The 22,212-nt window shown below is 43.6% G+C and overlaps 1 protein-coding gene across 6 annotated transcripts in view; it reads left to right on the top strand.

Moving 5' to 3' along the window:
* The window catches only part of SMOC1 (SPARC related modular calcium binding 1), a 205,841-nt gene that overhangs the window by 71,392 nt on the left and 112,237 nt on the right, over positions 1-22,212 (top strand). For all 6 annotated transcript variants that reach the window (XM_075129653.1, XM_075129652.1, XM_048853166.2 and 3 more), the window contains exons 4-5: positions 9,248-9,347; positions 18,042-18,089. In XM_075129653.1, the coding sequence (XP_074985754.1) occupies positions 9,248-9,347; positions 18,042-18,089 (148 nt within the window). The remainder of the gene's footprint in view (positions 1-9,247; positions 9,348-18,041; positions 18,090-22,212) is intronic.

Raw genomic sequence — 22,212 nt, forward strand, 5'->3', positions numbered from 1 at the left:
AACCCTTTCACCTGTAAAGGGTTAAGAAGCTAAGGTAACCTCACTGGCACCTGACCCAAAATGACCAATGAGGGGACAAGATACTTTCAAATCTGGAGGGGGAGGGAACAAAGGGTTGTCTCTGTCTGTGTGATGCTTTTGTCAGGAACAGATCAGAAATGCAAGCCTTCCAACTCTTAAGTTAGTAAGTAATCTAGCTAGAAAATGTTAGATTTTCGTTTGTTTAATGGCTGGTAAAATAAGCTGTGCTGGAGGGGATGTATATTCCTGTTTGTGTCTTTTTGTAACTTAAGGTTTTGCCTAGAGGGATTCTCTGTTTTGAATCTGATTACCCTGTAAGGTATTTACCATCCTGATTTTACAGAGGTGATTTTTACCTTTTCTTTAATTAAAATTCTTCTTTTAAGAACCTGATTGATATTTTTTTTTTCATTATTCTTAAGATCCAAGGGTTTGGGTCTGTGTTCACCAGTACCAACTGGTGAGGATTCTTATCAAGCCTTCCCCAGGAAAGGGTGTGTAGGGCTTGGGGGGGGATATTTTGGGGGAAGTAAGTCTCCAAGTGGTCTCTTTCCCTGTTCTTTGTTTAAAATGCTTGGTGGTGGCAGCATACGGTTCAAGCCCAAGGCAAAGTTTGTACCTTGGGGAAGTTTTTAACCTAAGCTGGTAAGAATAAGCTTAAGGGGTCTTTCATGCAGTCCCCACATCTGTACCCTAGAGTTCAGACTGGGGAAGGAACCTTGACACCATCACAATAGCTGTCAACACTTAACCCAGTGTAGTACAACCAGGCTGATGAAAGGCAAATTTTATTCGCAACACAATATTTGATTTAATTGCATGCGACTGAGCATTAATTCATGTTGGGCAAAGTTGTATGTTACTCTAAAGTAGTTTCTATTTCCAGTATGTTCTTTTTTGTGGTACTATATTTTGTATAAATGCCATTCCTTTTCAAGCTGTATTTAACCTGCTGTGATCTGATCTTCCTAAATACAGACTGTACTGGGTAATCTGTACTTTTTTTGTGTTTAGTGCCATAGGGCTTGTTGCCATGGGCCCAGGGAGAATTGCATTCTTCATAGTTTTTTTCCAAGCAGGCTTTCCGAAAAGGTGGTTGAGGTTTAAACAGAATCGATCACAGACAAACTAAAGCGAACACTACTAATCTCATTGCTGCTTTGGGAGCATGTCTGTGTGGCTTTTCATGGCATGTCTCATTTTGTCCTTCCTGCGTCCACTGTCCAAGTTGGACACCTTTACTTGGCAGGTTGGCATTCATGTGGTTGACAGCAATCCCAGAAGAGCAGCATTTTTTTTCTTCAGTGCATTACTTTACTTGGAGTTTCTTCATTCCAAGAAGCAACTGCTGGCACAGTGGTCTACCAGCCCTGCTGTGGTACAGAGTGTGCTCTTTAAGAAAAGCATATGTGAAGCACTAGATTTAAGTGACCTGAGGCTTGGGAGTTAAGCTGATACTGATTGTCAGGAATGTCTTTTGCTCATGTTAAGCAGGCTCACATTCTAACATTCTCCTATATGACTGATTTGATAGAACTCTTTTTTTTTTTGTACCGGGGGTCCCCCACAGTAACTTTATTCCTACCAAAACTAGCCAATCTGTCAGGACTTCTGCATATTGCTTGTTCCTTAGAAGGGTGTTATATTACGAAAAGGGGGTGCCATCTCTTATTCCTTTTCCCTAGGGATGTCAAAATATTGGAGCCTAGTTCTGCAAGATACTGATCAACTCATGCAGAGTACTGAATGAGTATCCTCTGCTCCCAGTGACTTCTGTGGGAGCTGGGGTACCACTGAGCCCACCTGACCCACCAGCCTGGGCTCCCTTTGACTATGCTGCTGTGACAGGCTCTCAAGCCCCTTCCAGCACACCTACAGGTAAAGACACACTCAGCTGCAGCTTCACACAGATGCTGAGATCAGCTCTGCATGGGAAGGCTCAGCTAAGGAACTGCCCAGTTACTTTTTAGTGCACACCCTCCTTTGAAGGGTAAACCCAAAATTATATTGTCTTGTGCTGCACAGGGAACTATACAGTGTAAGCTCATGAAATTCGCCCCTTCCCTCAATGTGGAGGAAGAGATGCAACAATTTTGTGTGTCCTCAGGATTTCCACACACTGGTTTTTAGACACAATAAAAACACTAACTACAAAAGAGAGATTTTAAGTGATTATAAGGTATAGCAAACAGATCAAAGCAGATTACCTAGCAAAAAATAAATAAATGCAATCTAAGCGTAATATACTAAAGAAATTAGATATGTATAAAAAATTCTCACACTAAAGGTTTTTAGGCAGATTGCACAGATTCTTGGAGGCAAGCTGCACTTGCTTGCAGATTAAAACTCTAGGTATTCCTTTCACAGGCTAGAAATCCCTCTAGCCTGGGTACAACCCTTCTTCCCCAGTTCCATCCTTGTTTCTCAGGTGTTTCCAAGCATCTCCTTTGGTCGGGGAGTCAGTGAAAAAGAACCACAATGTCGCTCCCCTGCCTTAAATAGATTTTGCATATGGCGGGAATCTTTTGTCTCCCAGTTTTAGTTCTCACCCCTTTCAGTGGAAAAACGTTAGTATTCTATGATGGAGTCCAGTACTAGGGGACTTGGTCACATGTCTCTGTAGGGCCATAGCAGCCATGACTCGGAGGCTGTTTGTAGTGTCCTCAAGAAAGCTTCCCAGTGGGAGAAGAATTTTATAAGGCCTATTGTTCTTCCTAATGGCCCTTCACAGCCAACCATATAGACTGATTGCATTCTGTCTAGTGGGCATTTCCCAGGTGAAAACGCATTTGAAATAGATGCATAGACATGATTTCTAACTTCAGATACCAAAATGATATATGCATACAAATAGGATAATCCTATTCAGTGAAACCATTTCAATGATATCTTACATGACCTATCTTGTATAAAATACATCATAGTTATGCCATAATCATATCTATATTTATAACACTACTGTAAAGAATAAGTCACACGTGCCTCCTAGTGAAAGACTTGAGTTCAATCTATTCCGTTCACCCAAGAGAAGGTTAAAGGTGATTTTGATACCTGTCTTCAAGTACGTACATAGGGGAGGTTTCCAATGATAGGTAGCTCTCTAATGTAGCCGAAAAAGGCATAATGAGATCCAGTGATGGGAAACTGAAGCTTGATGATGATCAGACCAGAAATCAGGTGCAATGGTTTTAAAGTGAATAACAATTGAAACCACTTACCTAGGATATGGTGGATTTTCCATCACTTGAAGGCTTTAAATAGAGACTGGATGCCTTTCTAAAAAGAATGCTATAGCTCAAACAGAAGTTATGGTCTTGATGAAATTTTTGGATGAGGTTATATGGCCTGCATTATTCAGAAGGTTAGACTAGATCTAATGCTCCTTTCTGGCTTTAGTAATCTATGAATCACTTCAGACCAGTGCTATCTGATGTGGGGGACCTCCAACGTGCACGCAGACCGGCAGCTGATGGCTTGCAGACCGACACCGGTCCGCAGACCACCACTTTGAGTAGCACTGCTTTAGGCCATCTTAATAGCTGTTTTTACAGTATCTGTTAGCTGCATCTGAATAAAACTGGACCTGGCACCATGTGTACACCACGTGTATAGAGTAGCTCCACTGTACATTCTCTGCCTCATGCTCTGAAGGCTACAGTTTTCTTTTCTTGTGGAAATGTTTTTCTGAATGTAAAAGGAATGTTTTTCTTTACCCTCTACCCCGCCCCTCTTTTATTATTGAAGGAGTCAGGAAATGTTTTGTTTTTTGTTTCTAATCTGCTATTGGATATGAAGCAGCTATCAAACGCCCTGTCTGAAGTCTGAACATTGTTGTGTGGTGTGTGTTGTTGTGCAATGTTGCTCTGAGCTGTTCCAACTCCATATTAGGCACCCTAATGCTGCTTCTAAGAAACTTCTCTTTTCCCTAACCCCAAAAAGACTGGGTTGAAGCTAGCCCAAAACTACTGTTCAGCCCCCAATATCTACTTCACACATGCACATGCGACTGACTCCCTTCCCATTTCCAGTTTATCTTGTGGAAAACAACCCCTTGATTCTTTTTTTTTGTCAAATCCATTGTAAAGGGGTGATCCAGCCAGCTTGTTAAAAATTTTTTGGAATGGTTCAGAATCTCATTCTGGCAACTCCAGTGTCGCACTGAAGAGATCTCAACAATAGCTTCATTCTCCAGACAAGAATTAAGAGGCAGAGAAGCCTGCCAGTGACTACAGTTTTAATGTTTTCATATTCTAATGAATTTGACAAGGGCAGGAATTTATTCATGGGGCCAGTGGCTGGAGTGTTAACTTCTGTTTGATTTCACACATTGTACTGGGGGGTGTGAGGGGGTGGGAAGGAAGATAGAGGGAGCCACTATAGCACTTTTTAATTAATTTGGGTAACGGGGATAAAGCAATTTTTGTTGGGTGCATCCTTCCTGCTTTTCATTCTTCAGTCAAGACATAATGGAGATGGCATATCCCTTACTCCCAAAGAATAGAAATTGCTTCCTCTTGCCTAATCACTGTCAGGTAAGAGCAGGCTTCCTTTTTTAAAGTTAATGTGTAGTACATAGCATAGTTCTGAAAATCTGTAAAGGCCTTTTGGGTTCAGTCTCTTCCCCTCAGTCATTCCATATCCTCATATATGCTCAGGGTTTATAACTTAATGTTCAGCTGTCAGCCAGACAGATTCACGATGGGTTCTGAAAGTCCAGCTGTATCTGACTCCTACGTCTTCACCAGTAATGAAGATTCTGGCTGGAACTTAACTAACAATTTTGTTGCCAATGCATAAGACCGAACAAGATCCATTGCTGTCCCCAATAACTGTTGATTTTCAAGGCTGAGGGGAGCCAAAAGGAGCTGAACTTAACGCTTCCAATAAAAGTGGATGATCCTGAACATTTATAGGAAGGTAACACCCAAATTCAATTCTTCATTTTCACAAGAAGCTGATTTGTGGTGTAAGGTCAGTCTTTTTTGGGAAACGTTTTATTAAGGCAAAGTTACCAGAACATGTTAATGCTTTTTCTGACTGATCATTGTTGTGTAGTCTGGCCATTGTGCAGGGTGAGGGACAGTTATGGGTGAATCACAAAGCTGTGGATTGGATTTAAATAAGCATCAAAAATTCAGATACCAATTGGAAAGCACACAACTGTGTGGAAAGCACCAAGAACTATCAAAATTCCTGAGAAGCAGGAGCTAGGTAAAAATTTCTAACTATCACCTAGTTTGATTTGGGGGAAACTAACCTCAGAAACTTTAACTTTTCCAGTTACCTGCCATTAGAAATCGTGCTGGACCATCAGTTTTCCTACCTTCCCTATAAATACTGAACATAGAAATATACGGTGAGAATGAGATGGGTTAGATTCTTCCAGGCTCATAATTGCACTCTTTGGGTGCTGGCCAGCCATTGTTCTGAACAATTGTATTCATTGTTCTATGAATAAAGAATAAACATTCTGTGGTCAAGTCTAATGTCCTGGACCTTAATCTCCCAATGTTATGGTTTTATAAAAAAGCTAGTTTAGGTAAGTTTGAGGTTTCTAAAATGTCTTTTTTGTTCTTAATTTCCTGGGCAGTTGTCTGATCCCCATGTGTGAAGAGGTAAAAGAGGCATAGATGAGCCCAGTATCAGCTAGTGTGAGCCATTGAGCATGGCATAGTCTCAGTGCAACAGCAGGAAGCTATTCAGGGTGCAATGATGGAGGAGCAGTGTGGTGCAGTGTTGCCAACCCTTGAGATTTTATCACTAGTCTCATGACGCATTGTGGTGTACTTCAAGCCCTGGCTTCTAGAGATGTGATTACATGAGGCTTTCAGCTTGCTTTTTTTAACGAAAGTTTCCAGCCCTCATGATTGTGGAGAAAAGCTTGAAAATGTGACCCCAGGGTCTCAAACTCAAACAGAAGGCAAAGAATGAACCTCAACTTTTTTTAATCTCATGATGTTTGGGGGCCTGACTTATGATTTTTTGAATATTTGTAGTTGGCCATACTGCTCTGTGACAACATCAGACAGCACATCTTCCAGCAGGAGGAGCCCTCCACCATCCTGACCTCTCTGGAAAAGAAGGAAGGAGCCCAAAAATGAAAGGGGGAGGGAATTGGGACTAATAATGGGAACAAAGGGAACAGCCTAGTCGATATGATGGTGCTTCCTTTTCATGTATGGGGCAGTTGACAAGGCCACACATGGGGGGGGGGGCTGTTCTTTCTTTTCCTGAGCTCAAGTAGGGCCTGAGCCAAAGCCTGTTCAAGTCAATTGGTCTCCATTGAGGTCAATGGGCTTTGGATCAGGCCCTAATTTATGCGTGTGGCCTGGCTCATGAACACTAAACTACCTGACTTTACAGTACAGATGGATGATTACAAAAAATAGAATCAGTTTAAAAGTTTCATAATTTACTTTTAAAATGAACGTGACACCTATAGGGGCTGAATGATTGCGTGGCATGAAGGAGTTTTATCAGCTCATTTGGGCATAACTCACCCTTGGATAATTCAGTCACCCCAAATTTATGCCAATAAACAGTTTATACAACACCATTATATATTCAGTATTTTTGTGTGAGTTCTAGTAAAACAAAACCACCCACTTAAGTGTCTTTCTAAACTCTCTGGCTTAAGGAATACTGTGTGATCTAAATTACACTTGCAACAGCATATAAGATACACTGTACTTCACAGAAAACATTGCATGTGCAAATTTTTTTTATATATAATAAAAATATAGCGTGTGCCATTGAAGCAAACAGTTAGCACAAAATGTTAAACACCTTGCAGCTGTACGTTCTGAATGGAGGAACCGCATGTCAATGCCGTGGTGTATACTGCCCATTTCTGAAATAATAGCTCAGCAGGATATTACATTGCAAAAGAAAATGTCCTTGTCTATAACGTAATGCCCTTTGGGCAAAAAGAATTAGGCTCCCAATCTCAGTAACTCTTCTAATCCTTGGGCAAGATTTTACTGGTGGTGATCTTGACACCAGCACAATTTAGTGTGTTTTCATGTCTTCATGTGAAACACGTGACTACCAAAAATAAACATAAAGTATATTGAAAAACAAACAGTTCCTTTATACTTCAACATTTTACTCTGGTGCAAGCATTCCACTAATTAGAGTGACTAACAAGAATCATTACTAAGTGATGAATGGTTCATTACTCAAATGTGCCATAAATGTAATCTGCAATCCATTCTGTGATGTATCGGGAGGGAGTAAAAGTGAAAGTGTGCAAATGGCAATAACAGTGACTAGAAACGTGTGTGCATGTACTTACTGTTGGTTTTGACCACAAGATGTGGGTTTGGCTTGAGGCAAAATGATTGCCTTGTAAGTTAGTATAACCCAAGACACACACACGCAGTGCTGGGTTTATACTTGCTCTTAGATCACATTTTATGTGAAATATGCAAAGCCTTTTAAAAGCTGCTCATAGTGTCTGACCAAACTTCGTTACTTCAGGAAATTGGGTCTAGCTATTGGACAAAGACTACAAATGCCCTAGGTCTGAAGTGGTAACTAAAGAAGGAAGGGCAATAGTGGGTCAGTGCCACTATCCTGCCTGACACAGAGGACTGATGGGAACTTGGTTTAGAAGGCTTGAAAAAGAGATGGACAGACCAAGCCCAGCAGTTCTTATGCTGTTCTCATTGCAGAACAGAGTCTAAGGAGTCTTCTCTAAGTTTACAGTGGTGTACTGTGAATACATGCCCACCACTAAGGTACTGGAAGTACTGCTATGCAAACCCAGCCAGTGTTGAAAGTGTGTGGTTGGAGTTCAAATGCTGTCTTTTTAGTGCAATGCAAACAGCTTAATATTAACACAACCACTTGAGTAGTGGGGGCTTTTGTTTGTCTATAACGTGAAGTGGAAAAAGTGTGACTGTCAGCCTGCTGCTGACTACTTCATGAACATCTGGAATGGCTTAGTTTAATGTGCTGCCACCTGACCATAGACCCACACTGACATTGCTAGGGATACCACCCTGGTAGCTTTGACTGTTTACCTGAAGCCTTTGAGTATTTATTTAACATCCGTGGGCATACACAAATGCAAGCATATTTTGATTGTGCCTATCTGCCGAGCTGGAATGCTAATGTGCGGTAAATGGAGAGTGTTCAAACTCACCTGTAGAAGTGGCAATATCAAAACCAGGCCTATATTATACTACTTTGTCCAGTGACTGGAAAAACTATTGTGCTCACAAACATCTGCCACTCAGTGCGGTGTTGGGCCTCGGGATTGTGGTGGCAGGGATTGGGGAAGCCTTTATTGAACCAGCATGTAATTGAGACTGATAGTATGAATACCAATCATATCAGTTTATATGTATGGAGAATGGTAAGTAAAATGGTGGCATGAATAAATATGAACCAAAAGACGGTCCAGAGTGAGGTGTAATGCTACACACCATAGATAAAATGTAAAAGATGGCTAAGGGGAGATATGATTGAGGTCTATAAAATCATGACTGCTGTAGAGAAAGTAGATAAGGAAGTGTTTACTTCTTTTCATAACACAAGAACTAGCGGTTACCAAATGAAATTAATAGGCAGCAGGTTTAAAACAAATAAAAAGTATTTCTTCACACAACACAGTCAACCTGTGGAACTCCTTGCCAGAGGATGTTGTGAAGGCCAAGACCATAACTGGGTTTAAAAAAAAAAAAAAAAAACAACCCTAGATAAATTCATGGAGGATAGGTCCATCAATGGCTATTAGCCAGGATGGGTAGGAACGGTGTCCCTAGCCTGTTTGCTAGAAGCTGGGAATGAGTGACAGGATGGATCACTTGATTACCTATTCTGTTCATTCCTTCTGGGGCACCTGGCCAGTCGGAAGACAGGATACTGGGCTAGATGGACCTTTGGTCTGACCCGGTAGGGCTGTTATGTTTTCAGAGGAGATTCTGCCAGTTGCTTCAAGCCCTGATCTAGAGACTGGCTAACTGGTTGGTTAGAATAAAGGAGAAGAACCTTTCTTTAGCCAAACATAAAGTACCACCATTGTCCAAACCAGTGTCTGCCAAAACTGAAAAAGCATTTTTTATTCACAATCTCCCATGCTGAAGGGATGGGCCTCCCAAGCTGAGGTTCGCTTTTAAGGTGCTGGATAAGCAAGAATGCACAAGAGCTAAAGTAGGAGGGCATTGTGGAGGATACTTTGAGAAATGAAGTGTCAGTCATTGCTCTTTCCTTTCCCAAACAGGTGCAATGCCATACCTACACCGGATACTGTTGGTGTGTCACTCCCGATGGCAAACCCATCAGCGGCTCTTCTGTACAGAATAAAACTCCTGTATGTTCAGGTACTGTGGCGTGGGATTAAATAAGCATTTATTTGATTTAAAATATTGGTAGAAGAGAAGGGGTGGGGGAGCGACTTTACCAATTTACCAAACTAAAGTTGCAGCTGTGCCCACTACTCCCGATCAGTTGTGTGCACCCTAGCCATATGGCAACTTGTGTTCCCCATCTCTCTCTCATGGTTGTGGCAGCTCCATGGTTGATTGGAATGCAGACATGCAGTGAAAGATGTACAGAAGATGGTAAGGTAGGGGAAGTGGAACCGCAACCTGGAATCCAGGGATGGGCTATTTTTTTTACTTAACTATACTTCAGAGGATTTATGGGAGTGTTTAAAGAATGGGGCAATACATTTAAAGTATGGTAGACATGGTAAGTTCTTTGTGGGAAGTAAAGCTCACTGCTATTCAATTAGTGCAGAAGGACAAGATAAAGTTAGAGCCTCTCTCAAGAGCTTCACCATAGCTTCGTAACATAATGGGCACAACTTTCAAGGGGTGAACTACTTTCACTCCTCCAGTTTACTGACATGGTGACCCCTTTTGGTGTACATGGCTGCTGTTCCACTTCTAGCAGCCCTCTTGCATGGATGTCCAGGTTTAGCACGACTTTTTACTCCAAGGGGAAAAAAGTGAGTGGCTTGCAGCAATGCCTGGAAACACTGTAAAACGAGCTTCATCCCAGCCATTCAAAGCACCATCAGCTCTACCCTTGTCTCTGGAGGGATGATCCCTTCAGAGGTGAGGGTGTTCCTGGAGCAACATTGAATGTCCAGCAGAATGAACAGTGTATGAGCATACACAGGGGATGGTGGAGTCTGGAGAAGATGGAGGAGAAAATTTCCTGGCTATGCCACTGAACTAGTGCTGCTCTCCTTTGTATCATGGTTATACTATTGAAAGCTGGCAAACTGGGTGATTTAATGGCATCAAACTCCGACCACTGGGGCAAATGTGAGATAACTAGAGGTAGAGTACGAAGGCAGTAATTCTATTAGCTTGCTGCTGTTAGAGTGCCAGGGAGACTGTGCTCCAGTTTCTGCTATTGGTTACTGTAGCTAGATGGCGCACTGAAGGGGGAGAGTCTTGTACTTGAACACTCAGAATTTTAATGCTTTACATTTAAAACTGATTACAGATGATAGCAGACCCTCTAAAGCAAAATACTTCAAATCTTTTAAAAAAGATTTTGGGGAGCTGTTAGATTGGGTCTTTTAATGATGGGGTTGTATATACCCATTTGGCCTTGGTTTTTCCCATCCTAATCTCTGGCTCCATGAGCTGGCAGGAAGTGCACACAGCACCCTGGGATGGGTGGATGGGTGACTGCTTTTGTGTAGCTCATTAGCACCAGCTCTGAATTTGAAAAATTGAGTCCCCATATCATCTCTGCACTAAAAAGTGGATTTGGAAATACTGTTTATGATCAATGTTGTATTATGTTCAGAAGTGCCATATATAAACTCCTCGTACATCTATGGACTTGTGCCTGCCAATATGCACACCCAATGTTTATCTTGAATGTATTCTTCACACTCACCTTGCTGTTTGTCCTTTATTCAGAATAGAACAGAAGTTAAACAGTTTTTTTCCCCTCTTATTTGGCGTGATCATGTTAACAGATGGCACGTGGTAGTGAGCAAGCGCGGAGCATTATGCTATAGAATTGGGGAGGTCAAATTTTTGCCCAACCAGGAGTTACACAGATACCTGGCTAAGAACGCTGGAACTTGAGACAACTCTTGATGTTTTACAGTCATGTTGTTTTCGCACTTGGAGGGAAATTCTAAATTTTGAATGATCTTCTGTAGAAAATAAAATGCTACAGCAAATTGGCTTTCCTCAGAATATGATCTTCTTTTACATTTTCACTGTATAATTTGGTAGATTGGGTCTTTCTGAGAGTGGGATTTTTTTCTCTTATAATATTCACTTTGTCACCAGGAACTGTTTTTTGTAGGACACTTAAAAGAACACAGACCCTGTATTTGTGTTTCCCACTGCTAATTCTAGAACAGCAGATTACTGACTAATTTATTCAGAGAGGACGGGATTCTCCCTTAAAAGGGCCCATACGCTACTTAAGACTTGACCATGAGGCTTGTGTAGGTCCTGCACAAGTCCTTTGCCCTGGGGTAAACTTTACCCATAGAGCTCAGTGATGGGTGAGTGACTGACGCGCACACGCACACGGAAGAAAAACAGAAATGGCCAAGCTGCATATCTTTAGTTTGGCTACTGAAGGAGTTTAGGTACAGGGAGCCAGTGGTGAGCTGGAGCCAGTTCACTAGAACCAATTGTTAAATTTAGAAGCCCTTTTAGAACCGGTTGTCCCACACGGGACAACCGGTTCTAAAAGGGCTTCTAAATTTAACTGGCCAAAAGTGGTGCCTTAGGCGCCGACTCCCTGGGTGCTCCGGGGCTGGAGCACCCAGGGAGTCTGCGCCTAAGGCACCACTTTTGATGTGATCAGTGGGGGGGAGCAGCCGCTCCCCCTGCTCCGCCCCCAGCTATGCTTCCCCACCCCTAGGAGTCAGAGGGACCTGCCGGATGCTTCCTGAGAGCTGCCCCACGTAAACATCTCCGGGACTCCCCACCTCGACCCCCGGCAGGTGCCTCTGGCTCTTAGGGGTGGGGTGGGCACCCACTACAGTGGCCCACGAGACCCTCCTGCCCGGTTCTGGGGGCAGTCAGGGGGCAGTCAGGGGATGGGGGTGGATGAGGTAGGAGTCCCAGGGGGTGGGCAACGACCCCCTCATGGGGTGAGGAGGGAACCCATTAAGATTTTGGCAGTTCATCACTGCAGGGAGCACTCTGTTTTCAAATACAAAAGGACCAAATCAAGAGCAGAGCTTTTCCTTCTAACTTTCACACTTCTGAGAGAATTGCCCAAATAGCCATTGTCTCCGATTTACATTTTTAATGTGAAATTATTTGACAGTGCCTCTTTGTAGGGCAAACTAAAGAAATACAGGACGTTCTCTTTCACATGAAGATTAAGTGGTGGGGTTTTTTTTGTGATTTTTTTTTTAAACTTTTAAAATTAAATCAGTCCCATATTCAAATTCCTGTCAGGACTAGTTCAGGGTCCTGTTTCCTCAATGACAGCTGGTGACATTCACGGGTGGACTGAGACTGTCTGGGCAAATCCAGGTCCTGTTTAGAGCTTTCCTTCCCAAACATACTGCACCTGCTCAGATTCTTTCCCAGCCATCTGATGCTTTTTTTCGCCCTGACACTTACAAATCTACTCATCCTCTCATATCCCCTCTTTCCAGTGACTTACTGATCCTGCCCCAGATCTCCCTTGGATTTACTCTTGGTTTCGTACTGACTTGCTGTCCCGTTAAGTCCCTTCAAACCACTGGGCCCAAATACTAAGGCCTTAACTACACTATGGAGTTTTGTTGGTGCAAGTTTAAGCCAACAATTAAAAAAAAAAGTATAATTACATCATTTGCATGTGTTCACACCACACTCCTTCTGTTGGCAGGGCACATCCACACTTGATGCTCTAGTGTTGACAGTGAGAGCAGTGTACTGTGGGTAGCTATCCCACTGGCTACTCGCCATCTTCTGCAGCTAAGAGTTGTGGGAAGGCAGGATGGATCACAGCGCATTGTGGGGGTGCACTCAATGTCCCATTATGCAGTTCTTTCCATCCAGCATTTCATGGGTTTCAGACTGCATTTGACAGCATTTTTCAACAGCCCCCTGTTTACTCTGTGCCCACCATCTCTGTCTGAAAGGTTGGATCCTGCACTGCTTTCTACTGTTGTGGTCACTGTTATGAACACATTGCAGCTGATCATGCGTCCCATATCATGAGCTCCCAATCTGAACAGGAATCCGAGGTGCCTGACCTGCTGTGTGCCTTGAAAAGAAATAACACCACATTACTTTGGGCTTTCACAGAACAGCTGAACATGGTGGACCATCACTTTTGGGCTCAGGAAACAAGCACTGAGTGGTGGGATCGCATCATTATGCAGGTCTGGGATGGCGAGCAGTGGCCGCAGAACTTTCAGATGTGAAAACTCTGTGCAGAGCTTGCCCCAGCCCAGCAGCACCAGGATATCAAAATGAGAGCTGCCCTGTCAGTGGAGAAGTGCATGGCGTTCACTGTGTGGAAGCTGGCAACTCCAGATTGCTACTAGTCAGTTGCAAACCAGTTTGGAGTCAGGAAGTTGACCGTTGAGGCTGTGTTAATGCAAGTGAGCAGGGCCATTAATTAATTGCATCCTGCTACAAAGGACTGTGACTCTTGGCAATGTGTGAGAAATAGCAGATGGCTTTGCAGCAGTGGGATTCCCTAACAGTGGAGGGGCAATAGATACCATGCATATTCCAGTTTTGGCCACAGACTATCTTGCGATGGAGTACATCAATAGAAAGGGATACTTCTCTATGGTATTGCAGCTGCTAGTTGATCACCATGACCATTTCAAGACATCAGTGCAGGGTTGTCTGGGAAAGTGCATGACTCATGCATCTTAAGGAGCACTGGCTTGCACAGAAAGCTCCAAGCAGGGACTTTCTTTCCAGACCAGAAGATTCCAGTGGGGGATGTTGAAATGCTCATCATAGTGATCCTGGGAGACTCAGTGTACCCCTTACTTCCATGGCTTATGAAGCCTTACAACGTAAACCTGGACAGCAGCAAGGAACAATTCAACAATAGGCTGAGCAGGTACAGAATGACCACGGAATGTGCCATTGGCAGATTAAAAGCGTGCTAATGCTGCCTTTATGGCATGTTGGGTCTAATTGAGGAAAACATTCCCATGGTCATAGCAGCCTGATGCATGCTCCATAATGTTTGTGAAGCTAAGGGTGAAAAGTCTTCCCAGGATGAAGTCGGCTGAATTTGAGCAGCCAGATACTAGGGCTATTAAAGGGGCAAAACGGGGGGCTATTCGAATCAGGGAGGCTTTGAGGCAACATTCTGATATGAAAGACACATTGCTGGTGCTCTACACAGCACTCTTCCATGCTTTAACTTGATGCCTTGCATGAAAATTATGGTGATTCCTGACTAGGATTTGTAGTCCGCAAATGATCAGACTGCAACTAGGTATTACTATCGGCAGCAACCACCTTGTGTAGAAGACAAATGAAGATTGGTGATCTTTCAGAGAGTGTGTTTATTAAATACCAATTAACACACACACAAGGCTTGGTGGGCAGAGCAGTGTAGGCTCTCGGAACTGTGCGTAACTCCAGCTATATTTTGGAAGCTGTCTGAAGGTGTGGAGTGAACAGGATACTGAGATGGTCCGGGAAGTTGCAAGGAATGTGTGGGAGGAGTTTTCGGAGGGCACAGAAAGCAATTCTGTATCAGCTGTGAGGAGGGGAGGGGGAGAGGCAAGCACTCATGTGTTCTGCCTGGAGCGTGATTAAGGACTTCAATATCTGTTTGCTCTTCCATCACTTTTATCATCCACTCCTGGCCCTTTACAATGCACTCTTCACTCTCCTTTCTGTCCTGCCTTTCTATTTTAAATTTTTCCTTCAGGGTCTTTCCACTCCCTGTGCTCTTTTCTCCCCTTCCCCCTGACCTATGAGGATTGGAGCGCCTCTTGGAATGTGTCCTCCTCGCTCCATCTTGGTTGCGTCCTTATCTGGTGGATGCCCTCCACTGGTGTGCATGGAGTTCCCCTGAAGGCCATATCTGCAGAAGCACAAGAAACAATACACAGAAGCATGATTGCTTTAGTTCACACCAAGCATTGAATCATATAGTTTAAAATATACCTCTTAACATACAAATCACTTTCTCACTGTCCCTTGGCAAGCACACATCTCAACGAAAACCCTAAACATGGTGAGTTCGGCCTGGGTGGGAGTTGGGCGGTCAAGGTGGGACAAAGGGTCTAGGTGGTTGGTTTGTTCTTTATTTAAGGGGATAAGTGCAGGCAAGTGGGGACAATATTGTAAATTCTGCTATCATTTTTCACGGGCAAGGGTCACTGAAGCCGATATCTCACTCCTAAGGGTAAGCAAAGATGCAAGAGTGCATTTCCTGCACGTGTGCGGCTTCAGCCCCAGTCCTTATGCTACTTGCCTATACGCTGCTTTGGTCCCTGCACAAGTGATTGCTGAGTGGCGCGGGAGTTTCCTACAATGGGGGAAGGAACAAAGCAGCTCTGCCAAGGAAGCTGTGGCAGAGGATTGCAGAGTACCTCCAGGAAAGTTACCTAGAGTTCTCTCTGAAGGATTCCTCTGAAATCTTGGTGTGTGTTTAAAACACTGCTCTGCCGCACTGCTTAGCTGCACAAGGGAATGTGGAGCACACTCAGACACAGCTAGTCTTGTACATGTCTATCCCTTCACCCACTTCTAGAATATTCAAAGCAAAGGACAGCTCTATCTCATGTAACCGAGAAGCATCAACTCAAAAAGATCCCTTACCAGGGCTCTCCTCTCCTGCATCATGCGTGCCACAGATGGACTGCTGGGACTGGCTAGACCCCACCCCTGGAGTGGAATCATAGGACTGGAAGGGACCTTGAGAGGTCCAGTCCCCTGCACTCTTGGCAGGACTAAGTATTATCTAGACCATCCCTGACAGGGTGTTTGTCTAACCTGCTCTTAAAAATCTCCAGTGATGGAAATACCACAACCTCTCTAGACAATTCATTCCAGTGCTTAACTACTCTGACAGCTAGGAAGTTTTTCCTAGTGTCCAAGCTAAGCCTCCCTTGCTGCAATTTAAGCCAATTGCTTCTTGTCCTATCCTCAGAGGTTAGGAACAAGAATTTTTCTCCCTCCTCCTTGTAGCAACCTTTTATGTACTTGAAATCTGTGTCCCCCGTCTCCTGTTTTCCAGAATAAACAAACACAATTTTTTCAATCTTCCCTCATAGGTCATGTTTTCTAGACCTTTAATCGTTGTTCTTCTTCTCTGGACTTTCTCCAATTTGTCTACATCCTTCCTGAAATGTGGTGCCCAGAACTGGACACAGTACTCCAGTTGAGGCCTAATCAGCATGGAGTAGAGCAGAAGAATTACTTCTCGTGTCTTGCTTACAACATTCCTGCTAATACTTCCCAGAATCATGTTTGCTTTTTTTCTACAGTGTTGACTCATATTTGACTTGTGGTCCACTATGACCCCCGATCCCTTTCCATTGTGCTCCTTCTGAGGCCACCATTTCCCATTTTGTATGTGTGCAACTGATTGTTCCTTTCTAAGTGAAGTACTTTGCATTTATCCTTATTGAATTTCATCTCATTTACTTCAGACCATTTTTCCAGTTCCAGATAATTTTGAATTATAATCCTATTCTCCAAAGCACTTGCAGCGCCTCTGTTTGGTATTGTCCACAAACTTTATAAGTGTACTCTGTATGCCATTATCTAAATCACTGATGAAGATACTGAACGGAACCAGACCTGGAACCGATTCCTGCAGGACCCCACTCATTATGCCCTTCCAAAAGTGGAAAAGAGGTCCTGACTGGCCATGCCACTGGATGACCCTGCAGTGTGCTCCACGTTGTCCTTCAGCTCAACCTCCTAGTCTGCAACTTCATTCTCGGGGTTGAGTCTGCTTTCTGCCACCACCAGCCCCACCAAAGTATACACGGGGCTCTTGGCTGTAGAGGTGGGGTCACCACCAAGAATGGCATCCAGCTTCTTATAGAAGCAGCAGATTTTCAGCACCAGAGCTATGGCTTACCTCCCTTGCCTTCTAGTAAGCTTGTCTCAACTCCTTTTATCTTTGCAAGGCACTGCTGTATGTTCTGTTCATAGCCCTTATCCACATGCCAGGAGAAATCTGACCGTAGGGATCAAAGTTTCAATGGCTGGAGTGGAGCTAGGACTGCACAGCCTCCTCCCCCCCCCGGGCCAGTAGATACAACAACTCAGCGGGAGATCTACTCCAATTGGGAGAACATTTGCCCCATGGAACCGCCATGGTCCGCTGGGAAGATGGGATGTAAACTGTCCACACCGAGCAAACAGGAAGTGGAATTTCAAAAATTTCCAGGCCTTTAAAGGGCAGTGGAAGGGACAGATGCCTGTGTATCTGGGTGCAGGGCAGTGGAGTTGAAACTGCAGACCAGAGGGCTCATGATGGGCATTGTGGGACCAGTGTTCCCTCTAACTTCTGACAGGTCATGTGCGCAAAAAATTTCTTCTGTGCAAATTTTTGTGTGCATGGTGTTTCGCCGTGTGCATGGGGTTTAGGATCTGTTTGCACGCACACAGCTTAGAGGGAACAGTGTGCGGGACATCTCCTGGAGGCTGTTTACAGTGACCTAACCAAGCGCAGTGCCTACACTAACACTTTGTCAATATTAACTTCGCTGCAAAAATCTCTGCCTCTTGTCGAGGTTTTATTTTGCTGGCAAAGCAGGAGAGTTTTGTCAGCAGAAGGAACATTGTCATGTGTACACTTCTGTTTTTTGTCGACAAAACCGTGTAGTGTAGACAATGCACAAGGATCTCTTGTTTAATGCAACCCTGATTTGATAGCCTTAATGCATAAAACTGTTCCTTGTGCTGCCTTACGTATTTTCCATGGACTCCTACAGTGGAGTCTTACAACCCTAGATGGAGTTGCTGGAAGGTAAAAACAACCCCTGGGGATTAGGCTATTGAAGTATATTTGTGTGTATGTGCTGTTTGGTGATGCTGCCTCTAAACAAACCATGTCTTTATTTTTTTGTTTTTGTTTTTTCCCCCTTTAAGGTTCAGTAACTGATAAGCCATCGAGCCAGGGTAACTCAGGGCGGAAAGGTGAGTGGAGTTCTGTGTTTCAGTAAAGTGTGTGTTTGATTAAGTTTCCCCAGCGAGACCTCTTGAGACCGATAGAACTTCTGTTTTAAAACAAAGCCCTAGAGAGACTGTCTTGCACTTACTCCAAAAGCATGTGGAATGTGGTGGCATCAAGTCCAGTACACTGTCCTCATGGGATAGAACTCCGCTTTTATGAGGCGGTCCAGGTTTTTAGAGTCCCCTGGAGGGGCAACAGATTCAGACTAACCTTCATTTGTTTGCTTTTTCTTTTATTATTAACACTTTTATTTATTAAGCTCACCCAGAAAAAAATGCAGTCTAGTGGTGAGAGCACAGGACTAGGAGCCACAAGCAATGATGTGATACTTGTGGCAAGTCACTTAAGGTGAGATTTTTCAAAAGTGTCTGCCAGATAAAACTCCCGTTGAATGCAGTGGAAGGAGGCTGAATGCTTGTGAAAATGGCACCCTTAAGCCCTTTGCTGCTGCATGAATTCTTTTGTGGAAATCATTAAACAGAAGAATTCTCTGCCACTCCTTCCTCCCCCTATAGCTCCCTTCTCCATGCTGCATCCTCTCTGAGCTAAAGACTAGAAATGTCACCTCTACTCCTAAATTGTTATACACATTCCTTGGTTTGTAAAACCAGTTTGAAAAATCTTGAACAGGATAATAGATTCTGATGGGATGGGGTTTGGAGAGCAGTAGGTGTTAATGGGAAATCATTGATTCCCGGCCCCATCCCCACCATACACCCCCAACCCCCAGTTCAGTGTCATCTTCAGTTTCTCCTTGCTTCAAGAAAATGGCGTGTGGTGGGGATGAAGGCCCCTTTCTTGGAAAAAGCTCCTGCTATGATAGCTGAAGCAGCATTCTGATTTTTTTTAGTGTGGGGAGAAACCTTTGATGCTTTGATTCCCAGGAAAATACCTGCCTCAGGGAGGTTAAAAAGTCCAAAAAGCTTTTTTCATGGAAGGCTGTCAAAGGAGTCTCTAAAACCACTTAAAATGTTAGACATTTGCCTTTAGATTGTTGACCTTTATTTGAGGAGGCTTTGGAGAAAGAGGGACTTATTACATTTTTAGTCACATCAATATAAATTTCAAGAATGCATTTCTTCTCTCTCCATGTACATTCACCAGCATATATTGCACATGTAGGACATTTCTTAGCAAGATATTATGTGGCTCACCTTGAAGCAGGGGAAAAGTGCATGGAAAATATTTGGCTTTTCTCAGATAAAACAACGCAGAATAATACTGGTCAGCCTGCTTCTTATTTTAGGCAAAGGCATGTTTCTGTAAACCTGTAAATGTGTTGAATCTGAAGCCCTGTATAATATGATATATTAATAATGTATGTTCAGATTCCTTGTGGGTCTAGCCTTAAGTACAGGTAAATCAAGTTACTGTTTAGAGCATGGATTATCATAGAACCCTTGGAAACTTGCAACTCTGTCCTAGTCTCCTCTGCTGACTGCAGGGCTAGAGTTTGAGTCAGTTGATACCACTCTACTTTCCACTGGGCAGAAGGAGCAATGGGGAGAACTTGTGCTCTTTCTTCCCCTTTCGTCCCTTTATAGAACCGCTTGGGGGAAGGAGGGAATGAGTGAGTAGGTAGAGGAGGAGACTGTAAATTGAAGGCTAACCCTGCCTGTTAGAATCATGTATCACTTCTCTATGTTGCCTCTGCGGAGCACCGTTGCAAGGATATGCTGTACCTAGCCACATGACCACAGAACCATTTGGAGCTGGAGCTGGCAGTTTAGGGAAAAATCCAATTCCCTCTAGCCCAACATGCCACAGACCCAATATAAATACCCCAACCTCTCTAACCATACCTCTGTTCCTGCCTGCTTATGCAGGCATGCAACCAACTTCTCCCTTTTCTCCATGTCATTAAGCAAAGGCTTGTACACAATTCTATAGCATCACTAGCTAAGTTATAAGACTTATGAGTGAGTTTTGAGGGTGGGGAAGGGAGATGTCTGTGTTCTGGATCAGTTACTTTAGGTCTTATAGAACAAATGTGTTTTCATAGTAGTGCAAGAGAAATCCCTATGTGCCCTTCATTCAAAATCCCAATCTGAAAGGGCCTGTTCTCTTGTAAAGGGGCCATGTCCAGAACAGGCAGAAATGCTTCTACAGGTTAAGGCATTTCTTCCAGTTTTAGTGGCCTGTCCTTTGTTAATCAGGAGGTTAGACTGGATGAATATAATGGTCCCTTCTGGTCATAAACTTAGGGTGGCTTAAAGGAGGTTGCACAACGAAGGGATCCTGCCAGACCCCAATGTGACAGTCTTCCCTGGATCCTAGGGATCCTCAGAAAAATAGGGTCTCCTTGGATCAGTCACCCACATTGGGATAGCAGTTGGACCTAGTTAGCAAAACTCCTCCTAGGAGAGCTCAGAGAGCTCCATGGGGGAGATATTGGAGTACTTGGAACTAGAGTTGTGCCAATAACATTTTGTTTTTGTTTCCTGACCGTTCTGAAAAATCAAAGAAAAACTCCAGTTTGGGTGGAACTGAAATAGGAATGTTTGATTAATCGAAGGTGGAAAAGCTTAGTTTCAGGCACTTTTATTTTAAAAACAAAAGAAATGAGGGACTAGTCATAAACCCACCAGCTGTGGTGCCCCAGTGTACCTAATAGTCAAGTGGTTAGGGCGCTCACCTGGGATGTGGGAGGCCCTGGTTTGAATCTCTGCTTGTGGACTCTGGAACCCTGGTCTCCCGCATCCAAGGTGAGTGCCCTAATCGCCAGGCTACTGGCTAATCTTGGGTGGGTGTCTCTCTGCTGTTGCAGCTATTCCACGTCCAGCCCTATGTTTCTATGATTCGAAGATTCTGACATTTCCAAAAGGTATGAGTTTGTTTGGACCAAAATAACTTGCTGAAATAGACACCAATTTGTGAAACGTTTCAGTTGACCTGAATCTTTCTGTGTGCGTGTGAAATAAGTTTTAGCTGTAAAACTTCGCACCGTTCTACTCGGAACACCTGCTCCTGAGCAGGCCAGAGCACTGAGCTCGGATGCAGCAGAACTTGAGGAGCAGCTGGGGTTTGGCCCTGCTGATTGTTCTGAGTAGAGCTGGGTAAAGTTTTTTTCGGCTGAAAAAATTTGTTTGGCAAAAAAAAAAATTAGATTCAGATCAGCTGAAACGTTTCACCAATTTGTTCCAACCAAAATAACTTGCCAAAATTGACACTAACACATATACCATTTGGAAATGTCAGAATCCTGGAAATGTAAGGCTGGAAGCAAAGACAAATCCTCTTCTACCTGCAGAGTTCACTCAAGAGCCAGCCAGCCATGGAGATGAGTTCATGAACTAAGCAATGACGCTCTTGTTGGCTTGCATGGTATATTTGGGAAAACTTCATAATGAAAAGGAAAAACAAAACCAAATGTCAATGCCTTTGGTAGGCCAAGAGGTACCTTCTACTCAGCCTAGCCAGACTAATGCTTGACAGCTTATTGGTTTTTTGATAAAGGAATCCCTAGGAAAAGCATAGTCTGCAGCTAGGGTTGCTTTAGCTTTTATAGGCATGAACTTCTGACATTTTAAGATCCACCTTTGTTTGTCTGCAACGCATTGCATGGGTTTAAAATCCATATAGTCCAGTGGATACAATCTAGAGTAAGGCAACTTCTGAGCTGTAAACTTCTCAGAGGGGAGCTTGAAGAGAACATTGTGTCCTTCCCTGAATGACAGGGTTCTTTCAGTGCAGGGTCGAACTCCTAGTTTACTCAGATTCTTATGCCATACCTATCACCGTGCTAGTGGAGGACTAGGATTAAGTCAACTTTAGAAATTTTGTGGAAGAACCGACTAATCACAGAGAACTTTCAGATCTTAAGAAGAGAGCATCAGCTCAGTCACGTGACCTTGTACGATAAAGAACCAGTCTCCCCAGATTGCTCAGGGCTAGTCTTGTCGTACAGATTTCTGAGCTTTTATGAAGACCTGCTTGTACTGTAGCCTTATCAAGTATTTGTGCGGTGGAAAAGTGTGACCCTCTTCCTCCTCCCACCCACAGCACTATACAAAGTGCCTATGCCCCTGTATTATTATTGGGTTGGCCTAGATCAGGGGTTCTCAAACTGGGGGTCATGACCCCTCC

Source organism: Caretta caretta, chromosome 6, assembly GCF_965140235.1.
Source record: "Caretta caretta isolate rCarCar2 chromosome 6, rCarCar1.hap1, whole genome shotgun sequence".
NCBI classification, from domain to species: Eukaryota; Metazoa; Chordata; order Testudines; family Cheloniidae; genus Caretta; species Caretta caretta.